At 53.2% G+C, this 12,422-nt stretch overlaps 1 protein-coding gene across 5 annotated transcripts in view; it reads left to right on the top strand.

Moving 5' to 3' along the window:
* LOC133895286 (uncharacterized) overlaps window positions 1-12,422 on the top strand; it is a 35,059-nt gene that overhangs the window by 19,349 nt on the left and 3,288 nt on the right. For 4 of the 5 annotated variants that reach the window (XM_062335496.1, XM_062335495.1, XM_062335493.1 and 1 more), the window contains exons 9-12: window positions 8,739-8,790; window positions 8,912-9,489; window positions 10,694-10,900; window positions 10,990-11,110. In XM_062335496.1, the coding sequence (XP_062191480.1) occupies window positions 8,739-8,790; window positions 8,912-9,489; window positions 10,694-10,900; window positions 10,990-11,110 (958 nt within the window). Of the gene's footprint in view, window positions 1-8,738; window positions 8,791-8,911; window positions 9,490-10,693; window positions 10,901-10,989; window positions 11,111-12,422 lie in introns of those variants that run through there. The other variant, XM_062335498.1, reaches the window with a different exon arrangement.

Here is a 12,422-nt window from a genome sequence, read left to right as displayed (position 1 = left end):
TTCTGCTGACAACAGCGCCGACGCGGACCTCGAGCTGCCGGAGGCAGAGGCAGCGCGAGAGCGGGCGGCACAGTGGGCAGCGGCGCACGCCCACGAGCGGGGCAGCAGCCCAGACAGGCGCGGACGCGCCGGCGGCGCTCCTGGAGGAGGCGCGCACGCCGGCGGCGCTCCTGGAGGAGGCGCGCACGGCAACGGTGGCGGACGGGTCGATGGAGAGCGCGGCCTTTACAGGCGGCGTGGCTCTCTCTCCCCGGATCGGTACCGTGGTCACCACGGGTTTCAGGCTGTTGTCAGAGACGTCGGCCCCGGCGGTGGGTGGCCTACCCTCACTAAGACCAACTACGTCGAGTGGGCTGCGGTGATGAGGGTAAAGCTCCAGGTGCGGCACATGTGGGAGGCAGTCCGGTACGGTGACGTCGACTACGACCAGGATCGACGGGCGCTGGATGCCCTCATCGCAGCAGTCCCGTCCGAGATGCAGTTCTCGCTTACCAATAAACGGACTGCCAAGGAGGCTTGGGACGCCATCGCTGCGGCACGCATCGGCAGCGACCGCGCCCGCAAGTCCACACTGCGGGCACTTCGCAAGGAGTGGGAGAACCCGGCCTTCAAGCCAGGTGAGGACGTTGATGACTTTGCTCTCCGTCTCAGCACTCTGTTGCAGAAGATGGTGCAGTTCGGCGATGACACCTACGGCGAGGAGAGAGCTGTCGAAAAGCTCTTCCGTTGCGTCCCCGAGAAGTACAAGCAGATGGCTCGCTCGATCGAGTCTCTGCTGGATCTCTCCACGATGTCGATCGAGGAGGCGATAGGTCGCCTCAAGGTCGTCGACAGCGATGAGCCACAATCTCTCTCGGGGCCCATCACCACTGGCGGGAAGCTCCTTCTCACTCGGGAGCAGTGGGATGCCTGCCAGGGTGACCGGAGGAAGGGGGAGCCTTCTTCCACGACAGGCGGCCGCAAGCGTGGCAAGCCGCGCAAGGCGCGCAGAAACGCCCAGGCCGGGGCGCGAGGACGTGCCGAGGGTGATGCCCGCGGAGGCGCCCAGGGCGGCGCCGCCGGCAAGCACAAGCCGGCACGAGACGACACTTGCCGCAACTGCGGCCGGCTTGGCCATTGGGCCAAGGACTGTCGTCAGCCACGACGCGGCCAGGCCCACGTCGCACAGGCGGAGGAGGAGGAGCCGGCTCTGTTCATGGCTCATGCGAGCATAGAGCTACCTCCAGCGGCACCGGCCGCAGCGGCTCTCCTCCACCTTGACGAGCCAAAAGCACACGCCCTCCTCGGCGACGGCTCCGGCAACGACAAGACTGACAGGTGGTGCCTCGACACCGGCGCCACCCATCACATGACCGGTCGACGGGAGTTCTTCACCGAGCTTGACTCTAGCGTCCGAGGCTCCGTCAAATTTGGGGATGCCTCCGGCGTGGAGATCATGGGCGTCGGTTCCGTCATCTTCACTGCCGTGTCTGGTGAGCACAGGCTGCTCACCGGAGTCTACTACATTCCCGCGTTGAGGAACTCTATCATCAGCTTGGGACAGCTGGATGAGAACGGTTCGCGCGTGGTTGTTGAGGATGGAGTCATGAGGATTTGGGATCGCCGTCGTCGCCTTCTTGCCAAGGTAACCAGAGGCACAAATCGACTCTACGTCCTTAACGTGCAGGTGGCACAACCCCTCTGTCTCGCCGCTCGTCGGGACGACGAGGCATGGCAGTGGCACGAGCGAAGCGGGCACCTTCACTTCGAGGCTCTGAAGCGGCTCAGTGCCGCAGAGATGGTGCGAGGCCTGCCGTGCCTCGACCATGTGGAGCAGCTCTGCGACGTCTGCGTGTTGACGAAGCAGAGGCAACTCCCTTTTCCCCAGCGGGCGAGCTTCCGAGCCAAGGAGAGGCTCGAGCTTGTGCACGGGGACTTGTGCGGCCCGGTGACACCGGCCACACCGGGAGGACGACGCTACTTCCTGCTGCTCGTCGACGACCTCTCCCGCTACATGTGGGTGATGGTCCTCGGCAGCAAGGGAGAGGCTGCGGACGCCATCAGGCGCGCGCAGGCTGCTGCGGAGGCGGAGTGCGGCCGCAAGCTGCGCGTGCTGCGCACCGACAACGTCGGCGAATTCACGGCGGCTGAATTCGCGTCGTACTGCGCTGATAAGGGCATTCAGCGTCACTACTCCGCGCCGTACAGCCCGCAGCAGAACGGCGTCGTCGAGCGGCGCAACCAGACGGTTGTGGGGATGGCTCGGGCCCTCCTCAAGCAGAGGGGGATGCCGGCTGTCTTCTGGGGAGAGGCGGTGGTGACGGCCGTCTACATCCTCAACCGCTCGCCTACCAAGGCGCTCGACGGCAGGACGCCGTACGAGGCTTGGCATGGGCGCAAGCCGGCGGTCTCCCACTTGCGGGTCTTCGGCTGCCTCGCGTTCACCAAGGAGCTTGGCCACATCAGCAAGCTCGACGACAGGAGCACTCCGGGAGTGTTCATCGGCTACGTGGAGGGCTCGAAGGCCTACCGCATCCTCGACCCGAAGACACAGCGTGTGCACACGGCGCGCGACGTTGTGTTCAACGAAGGGCGAGGATGGGCGTGGGACAAGGCGATGGACGACTGATCGGCTCCGACGTACGACGACTTCACTGTCGAGTACGTCCACTTCGAGGGAGCTGGGGGAGTAGGCAGCTCTTCTTCGACGAGCGTGTCTACCCCAGTCCCCGAGCCTCCACCGACCCCGGCGCCTGCTACTTCGACAGCACCATGTTCTCCAGCCAGGACCTCGGCTGCGATGAGTTCTTCGCCGGCTCCACCACAGCCGGCAACGCCACGCACTCCAGCACCGACAGGCACCTCTCCGGGCGCGTCTACTCCAACACCAGCTCGTGTCGAGCACAGCCCGGTTGAGCTCGCTACTCCGCTCTCTCACGACGAGGAGCGCATCGACGCGTACCACGACGGCGAGCCGTTGCGGTACCGTACGATGGAGAACCTTCTCGGCGACCAGCCGATGCCGGGACTGGTGCCTCACGATCTGGAGGCGCAGTTGCACCTTGCGTGTGACGACGGCGAGCCTCGGTCGTTTGCAGAGGCCGAGAGACACGCGGCATGGCGCGCCGCGATGCAGTTGGAGATGGATGCGGTTGAGAAGAACCGCACCTGGGAGCTTGCTGACCTCCCTCGTGGTCACCGAGCGATCACCCTTAAGTGGGTGTTCAAGCTGAAGAGGGATGAAGCCGGCGCCATCGTCAAGCACAAGGCTCGCTTGGTGGCACGAGGTTTCGTGCAGCAGGAGGGGGTCGACTTCGACGACGCCTTCGCTCCCGTGGCACGGATGGAGTCCGTGCGACTCCTCCTTGCGCTAGCTGCCCAGGAGGGCTGGCGTGTTCATCACATGGACGTCAAGTCGGCGTTCCTTAACGGCGACTTGAAGGAGGAGGTCTACGTGCACCAGCCGCCGGGATTTACGATCCCCGGCAAGGAGGGCAAGGTGCTCCGCCTGCGCAAGGCCCTCTATGGCTTGCGGCAGGCACCGAGGGCGTGGAATGCCAAGTTGGATTCCACGCTAAAAGGGATGGGCTTCGAGCAAAGCCCGCACGAGGCGGCCATCTACCGACGAGGCAGTGGAGGAACTGCTCTGCTGGTGGGTGTCTACGTCGACGACTTGGTGATTACCGGCACCAAGGATGCGGAGGTGGTAGCATTCAAGGAAGAGATGAAGGCCACCTTCCAGATGAGTGACCTGGGACCTCTCTCCTTCTACCTGGGGATCGAGGTGCACCAGGATGACTCCGGGATCACGCTTCGACAGACCGCCTACGCCAAGCGCGTCGTTGAGCTAGCTGGGCTCACCGACTGCAACCCAGCTCTCACTCCGATGGAGGAGAGGCTGAAGCTGAGCCGCGACAGCACGACGGAGGAGGTGGACGCTACGCAGTACCGGCGTCTTGTGGGGAGCCTTCGCTACCTCGCCCACACACGGCCGGACTTGGCATTCTCCGTCGGCTACGTTAGTCGGTTCATGCAGCGACCGACGACGGAGCACCAGCAGGCTGTGAAGAGGATCATCCGCTACGTTGCGGGGACTCTCGACCACGGCCTCTACTACCCTAGGTGCCCTGGGGTGGCACACTTCGTCGGGTACAGCGACAGCGACCACGCCGGCGACATCGACACCAGCAAGAGCACGAGCGGGATCCTCTTCTTCCTCGACAAGTGCCTCGTTAGCTGGCAGTCGGTCAAGCAGCAGGTGGTGGCCCTGTCTAGCTGCGAGGCCGAGTACATAGCGGCCTCCACCGCTTCGACTCAGGCGCTCTGGCTCGCTCGACTGCTTGGTGATCTCCTCGGCAGAGACACTAGAGCGGTGGAGCTCAGGGTGGACAGCAAGTCCGCTCTAGCCCTGGCAAAGAACCCCGTTTTCCATGAACGGAGCAAGCACATCCGGGTGAGGTACCATTTCATCCGAGGCTGTTTGGAGGAAGGGAGCATCAAGGCGAGCTACATCAACACCAAGGATCAGCTTGCGGACCTGCTCACTAAGCCTCTTGGGAGGCTCAAGTTCCTTGAGCTCTGCTCCAGGACCGGGATGGTTCAACCTTCCCACAAGACGACGCACAAGACTTAGGGGGAGAATGATGGGATAAGTCCTTGTGCACTGCATGGTCTTTGTGGGGCTGCCACATGGTGGTCTTGCTGCCCATATGCTTTAGGACAGCATCTAGGACACTAGGACAGCATCTAGGACAGCATCTTAGACTAGAGGACAGCATCTAGGACAGCATCTTAGACTAGCATCTTGGCATATGCTTGGCTGGCCATGGGCCTATAAATATGTATCCCCAACCCCTCAGGTTGGCATGGCATTTGTGTGAGAAATAAAGAAAAAATTGCCCCAACTCCTAGTGTCATCCTCTCTCGATGAGAGTAAGAATTCAGCTACTACCAAGAGTAAGAATTCAGCGACTAACATTGCCAGCGCCTGTTCTACATCAAAGTCTTCGACTACGATTACGACGGTGGGCCGAACACTGTTTTGGAGTCTGGCTCCGACACGCCAGTGGTGTCCCTTCATGCCCTCACCGGCATCCGCACAGAGGATACCATGTAGGTCTGCGTCACCATCAACGGTCATGAGCTCGTGGCCCTCCTCAAGACCGACTCAACTCATAATTTCATCAACGAATCGGTGGCTTAGAGCGTTCAGCTGCCTGTCTTGCCAAACGCTGGTCTGCATGTCGCGGTGGCAAACATGGACTAAGTGGCGTGCGAAGGGCTGTGCCATGACATGCACGTGCGCATCGGCCTGGAAGATTTCACCGTCAACTGCTACACCATTCCTCTTGAGGGCTATGATGTTGTGCCGGGTGTCCAATACCTGTGCACGTTGGGGCCGATCCTCTGGGATTTTGAGGCCTTATGCATGGCGTTCTAGCGCAGTGATCGTCATGTTTTCTGGAAAGGACTTGGATCTCCCGGCGTCGACATCCGTGGCGAGACCACCTCTATGCATCTCTTGCCAGGGACAGTGCCGGTGGCCGTGTGGCCATACCGCTACCCTCAGTTACAGAAGGACAAGCTCGAACGACAATGTGCTGCCATACTCGCTGAAGGAATCATCCGCCCTAGCACATCGGCCTTCTCTGCTCCAGTACTGTTGGTCAAGAAGCAGGACAATTCGTGGAGCTTTTGCTTCGATTACTGAGCGCTCAACGAGAAGACCGTGAACGAATATCCCATTCCGGTGGTCGACGAATTACTCGACGAGTTGCACGGTGCCAAGTACTTCACCAAGCTCGACCTTCGCTCTGACTACCACCAAGTTCGTGTGCACCCAGCTGATGTCGAGAAGACGACATTTTGAACACATCACGACCACTTTGAGTTCCTCGTGATGCTGTTCGGGCTAACCAACGCATCAGCGACATTTCAAGGGTTGATGAATGACGTGTTGTGGCCTTTTCCCTGTCGATTTGCCCTTGTATTTGATGACATCTTGATATATAGCTCGTCCTGGTCGGAGCATTTGCATCATGTCAAGGCTGTATTGGAGCTTCTACGGGCGCACTCTCTTCCTCAAACACTCCAAGTGCACGTTCGACACCAACTCGGTCTCCTACCTCGTCCACATTATCTCGGCGGACGGAGTGTCGATGGTCGGCGACATGGTGCGGGCGGTAGTCTCCTGGCCAATGCCACGCTCAGCTCAGGGGTTGCGCAGATTCCATGGCCTTGCTGGGTATTACCGCAAGTTCATCCAAGATTTTGGCATCATTGCAGCTCCTCTCACCAAGCTGCTCAAGAAGGAAGCCTTCCATTGGTCACCACAGGTGGATACGGCGTTCCAAGCCCTCAAAAACGCTCTGTTCATGGCACACGTCCTCCAGCTTCCGGCCTTCGACAAACCGTTCATCGTGGACTGCGACGCCTTCGGCATCGGCTTCTGCATGGTGCTGCACCAAGGGGTGAGACTGCTAGCATTCTTCAGTCGGCCCTTCGCGGCGCGCCATAGCAAGCTAGCAGCTTATGAGTGCGAGCTCATCGGGTTGGTGCAAGCGGTGTGCCATTGGTGGCCATACCAGTGGGGGGGTGTCGCTTCATCATCCGCACCGACCACTACAACCTAAAGTTTATGCTGGACCAGCGCTTCTCCACCATACCACAACCTCAGTGCATTAGCAAGCTCTTCGGCTTTGACTTTGCTATGGAACATCAGCCAGGACGCCTGAACACGGTGGTTGACGCTCTCTCGCGCTGTGACGTGGACCAGAGCACTCTCCTTGCTGTCTTTGGATCGACGTTCAAGCTCTACGATGACATCCGACGCGAGGTCGACACCAATCCGGACATGGTGGCCGTTTGCGGCCAGATTCTAGCCGGTGACCACGGTGAGCCATGGACCATGGTGCCTGCAGGACGGTCTCATCTTGCTTGGGCGTCGTGTATTCCTGGCAGCTTTGTCGCCCTTGCTTCCAGTTCTACTTGAAGTCGCCCGCGCCGCTAGTCACGAGGGGATTCAGAAGACATTGCACATGCTATGTGTTGATTTTCATATGCCTCATGACCGTGGCCTTGTCCGTGATTTCGTGCGCGCCTGTACAATGTGCCAACGAAACAAGATGGAAGCCCTGCACCCCGCTGGTCTTCTCCAGCCCCTCACCGTGCCGTCTCAAATATGGGAGGATATCTTGATGGATCTCGTCGAGGGCCTGCCCAAGGTCCATGGCAAGTCGGTTATCCTCACGGTGGTTGACCGGTTCTCGAAGTACGCTCACTTCATTGCGCTCGGCCACCTGTACACGGCGTCGTCATTTGCTCGCGCCTTCTTTGACGGAATCGTGCGGTTGCATGGGTTTCCCAACTCCATTGTGAGTGATTGAGACCCCATCTTCACTAGCAACCTCTGGTGTGATTTGTTCAAGATAGCCGGTGTCCGCCTCCACATGAGCACGACATTCCACCCGCAGTTCGATGGCCAGTCTGAGACCGTGAACAAAATCATAGCCATGTATCTGTGTTGCATTGGCGATCCCCTGCGTGCTTGGCTAGAGTGGCTGCCTTAGGTAGAATTCTGCCACAACACGCGTTCCACTTTGCCCTGCGCACAACGCCCTTTCAGGTTGTCTGGTCGTGGGCTACTAGCACTTGTTCCATTCTCCCCCGGCACGGTCCGGACGGCGACGACTGAAGGGATGATGCACGATCACGATGCCTTTCTTGCGGAAGTACGAGAGCGACTCCTTCAGGCCCAACAATATGCCAAGAAGTACTACGACGAGCACCACCACGAGCTGCAATTTAACGCTAGGGACTAGGTCTGGCTTCGTCTTCTTCATCGCCAAGCTCCGTCTCTGGGGCTTGATTTGCCGGCAAGCTTGGACCTTGATACACCGGTCCGTTCCAAGTGGCAGCTTGCGTCGGCTCCGTCGCGTATCGTCTTCATCCGCCAGAGGGTGCGCGGCTGCATGACATGTTCCATGTCGGCTTGCTCAAGCCGTTCCATGGAACACCACCATCATCATCCCCTGCTCTGCTCCCCATTGAGAACGGACGCACGCTGCCAACACCAAGAGTGAGTGCTACGTGCAAGTCTGCGTCGAGGTGTTTGGCACGTCCTGGTGCAGTGGAGTGGCATGGCTGAGGCGGACGCAAAGTGGGAACCCGTGGACACATTTCGGACATCCTTCCCAGACTATCAGCTCGAGGACGAGTTGTTTCTCGTGTACGGGAGAGATGTTATGGTCGGCCAAATGTATCAGCGTTGCAAGAGGCAGCTTGGCTGAGGACAGCACGGGTGCCGGATAAAGATCAGAGGTTCCAGTCGGTTAGGATAAAGATTTGATTAGTTGGGTTGTTTAGCAATTAGTTTGGTTGTTAGGATCTTCTGGTTGGCTTAGCCGGTTGGCTATAAGAAGCACATCATTTGTAGTCCATTGGTTAAGCAAGAATCAATAAAGGAGTCTCTTGCCTCATCTCGGTTGCCCCTTGCATCGCTGCTAGGTTGCCACCACGGCACCTGGATGCCAGGGAGTCAAGCCCCGCCCTCCAGTCAGCCACCACCACTCCCTCTGTCGCAATCTAGGCCTTACCATGTGTATGTTTTGCATTTTATTGGACAGCTAATTTTCAGTTCCCTTTCCTCTTTAGTATACTGCCATTCTGTCCCTTTCTTTATAGGATTTTTATCTATGTGCCCGAGCTTTGCAATGCATGTGAAACACATATTACAATTTTTGATCTGCATTTCATAACAGGGAGATGGTTTCGCTACCACTGGAAGACCGCCTGAAGAAATGGTTTACTGAGGTTATATATGAGATGCTCCCATCTCAACGAATGCTTGGAACTCTAATGCGATTTTGAATAAGAAAAACCTGTTGAGGTTGTTTTCTAATTTTTCTATTTCACTTTCACTTGCTTGAAATAGGTCTCAGAAGTAAATCAATTTGATGCCCTAATGCACCTTGCTCCAACCTATTCAGAGGAAGAGGTTTTGAAAGTGCTTCCAGGGTATGCAGACTTGGTGCGTGGTTTATGGGTTTGTAAAAGTTCTTTGTTGTTTGATGATGGATATGCTTCCAAAAGAGATAGAGTTCTTCTTGAATTTACGAAAAAGGACTCCATCCCTTCAAATATCCTAGACAAAGTGATCAAACTGGACGACCCTAGGAGGAAGAGGATATTATTTCCATTGTGTAGAAGACGTGGAATTCTGAAGGATTATAAATTTATATCTGCAGCAGATTTGTCCTTTCTAAAACGCTATCCTCATGTAGTCAATGAGCAAGAGCGTGCTTGGTCCGCTCGTGAGATAGCTATCCTCCATGACACCCATGAGATGTGCAGTACTGTGTCAAGGAAGACCAAGAATTCAACAAGTCCTAATGTTCCTTCAAAAGGGCCTCATCCAAATATGAGCAAGGGCAGGGACGGCTCTGCTCAAGGAAATGAAAACCATGTGCACTCTGTTTTGGATACTGTTTTCACTGCCAATAAAGTTCGCAGGTCAGTGTGTACAAATTTGCAGGTTGCCTTGGCTGTTAATCTTTTCTGGTTCACAAAAAAAATATATCATTCCAGTATCTTGTGACCTTTAAGCGTAGATCCATTCATAGTCCTCAGCTCTAAATGGCTACTGTACATTGTTTCCTTGATACTCTAGCTTATTTAATTTAATATCGTATCAACAAATATTTATGTGTCACATGTATATTGGATAGGTGCCAATTAATGGTGAAGTGAGATGTAAGATGGAGGAGATGATGACGTGCTGTAGTGTTTATCCATTTTTTGATAATTATCTAATTTTCCTGGCAATCTATAATCTTAACATGGCTAGGTTATCTAATGTTTGAGGGTTTAGCTGAATAATCACGCATTTACAAATTTGCCATGAGTAATACCAAAATAAGCAGTGTGCTATTGATTTATTGTTGTATACAAACTATAATTGTACAGTATTAGGCAGGAGAGAACGTTGTTTCATCCCACCATGGCCTAGCAGAGGTGTACAGGGTCCTTCACGTTAGGTGTGGCTGAGGGTGCTTTAAGTCTGACACTGGTGTAATGATGTTAGTTCTAGTGGTATACAAACTATAGTTAACTATTGGGGGCTAAATGGGAGAGCATGCCATTGCACAGAGACAATGGTAAGCCTGAACAGAGGTGAGGCTCTGGGTGACTGGGTCTCTGTAAGCCTTACAACTGTGTTAGTTATTATTGCATACAAACAAATATGGATACTATTAGGGACTAAATGGGAGAGCATACATTTACATGCAGACATAGTAAGCCTGAACTGGTGAGGTTCTCAGTCTAGGACACATGTAAATAGCAGTTTTTTTTTGTTACAACAAACTAGTATAAAAGTTGTTGAAATTTGTGGATTCGCATTGCATTAGTAGTTAATACTACCTTATTTTCTATATTTGCTAGTATAATTACAGATTTTAATGCTAGCAAATAGATGCCCTCAAATGTTATGTACAATGTATGGACAAGTATACATATCTTTTTGTAGATTATGTAAGAGCAAGTGTTCTCAGTGCTAAAAACCACACTAACCTCTGGCTTCCTCATTTTCATTGTCTGTATTTTATGCTCTTTTTCTATTTGTATCAGCAGACTCCTCTAGTCTGTACTGTACTGTTTCCTGTTTGCATCATTGGACTCTTCAATTCTAATATTAATGGATACCTGTTCACTGTAGCATGCAGGCAGTTGTTAGAGACTTGCGGCAGTTAGCTGCAAAATATGCTTCCAATAGGAAGGATGGACCAAAGCTGCAAGCTCTGGCCAATGCTGCAAAATCTTGTGCTTCACTTCCTCATAAAGAGCTTGATGAGTCGATACGCCTAGTTGCTGTTCATGTTCATGGTGTATATGTTGCAAAGCATGAGGATAAGAATTCTCTACGGTAATGCACTGTGAATTTGAAAATGCATGGAATACCATTTTGATATTGACAGAGTTCTCTATATTTATTTATTCACCTTTCCCCAACAGAAACATACTCATTTTGCTCTTCCTGAGAAAAGACCCCAATGCAACATTGACCAAGCAGGAAATTCTTGCTGCTGCTGCGGAGTATCTAAAAAGAGAAATTACTGATAAAGAGTACCATCAGGTTTGGAATGAAATCACTTATTGTTTTTATGCTGCTCCATTATGTCACTCAAGAACTATTTCCTCCTATCATGAAAACATGACGTTTTGGACATGGTTCGGTCAAACTTTTAAAACTTTAACTAACAATAGCTTTTAAAATATTTAGTTTGGAAACCTTAAAATCATGTGTGTAGATTTGTCTTGAAAAATGTTTTCATGATATAACAAATTTAATGGATTTTATAAATATATTCTAATAGAAAATAGTGGTCAAAACTATGCATTGGAGACCGTATCTTGTCCAAAACATCATGAATTTATGACCGGAGGGCGTAGTTTGGTGCATTATTTGTTGCTCTATAATGCAAACTTTGATGGCCAATTGGGAATCCAATGTTAAGGAGAATATCAACTACATGCCATCAAATAAGTCCCCAATCAACTTGCCATCGAAGAAGTCTTGATTTACTCTATACCATTCTGAATTCAAAAAATTCTTTACTACATACCACTGCCATCAATTGGCCTCTCTTTAGTCTTGTGGACTAATTCGTACTACATACCCCTGTCATCAATTGGCCTCACTTTAGTCTCCGTTTAGCCTTGTGAATGGTCCATTGTACCCTTTTTTTTTCACCTTAGACATCATGGACCACCTGTCATCCGCTCCACCTCCTTTCCGCTTCTTCCCTTCTCCACCCAGGTCCTTCTGCCTGTACGCAAATCCATCCACCCGCCCTCCAATATTTCTTGCCAGTGGTGAAATTGAGGGAGTCACACCCTGTAGCTAGTTTAGATCAGGTTTATTTGCCTTCCGTTTGCATGTCCATGTACTCTCTGAATTTGTTTTTAATTCTGCTTGCTACAAGGACGAAATCAGCCTACACGCACGAAGCTCTAGCTGTCTATACTTAGCCATGGGATTGAATTGCTGGTGTCCATGGGTTGGTGCATGATATGGCCTCGGGTTTGGCAGCTGCCCAGCTAGTGCACCGTGGGCATGGTGACAGTGGTGCAGTGCCACCCAGCTCTGTGCCAATGTGCTGCTGTTCATCCATTGCATCCGGGGCCTGAAGTATGCTCTTCATCACTAACGATGCTATGTTTCTGACAATTGACTACTTGACCAAGTCAGTGTCACAGAACTGAAACTATATGAGGTTGCCTACTATATATCCTTTGTTTGCCAAAGGATTGTGATGTGAAGTTCCGATAGTAGTTATAGCTTTTGTTAGCGTGCAACTTGAGTGTGCATTAAGTATTTCCATACAAGCACCCACTTAAGATTTGTCATGACTAGGGAACCATTCACCACCTTCATGCTTGACGGT

The sequence above is a fragment of the Phragmites australis genome, chromosome 16 (genome assembly GCF_958298935.1).
Source record: "Phragmites australis chromosome 16, lpPhrAust1.1, whole genome shotgun sequence".
Taxonomy (NCBI): domain Eukaryota; kingdom Viridiplantae; phylum Streptophyta; class Magnoliopsida; order Poales; family Poaceae; genus Phragmites; species Phragmites australis.
Note: the sequence above shows the minus strand (reverse complement) of the source record. Positions and strands in the feature narration are given on the sequence as shown.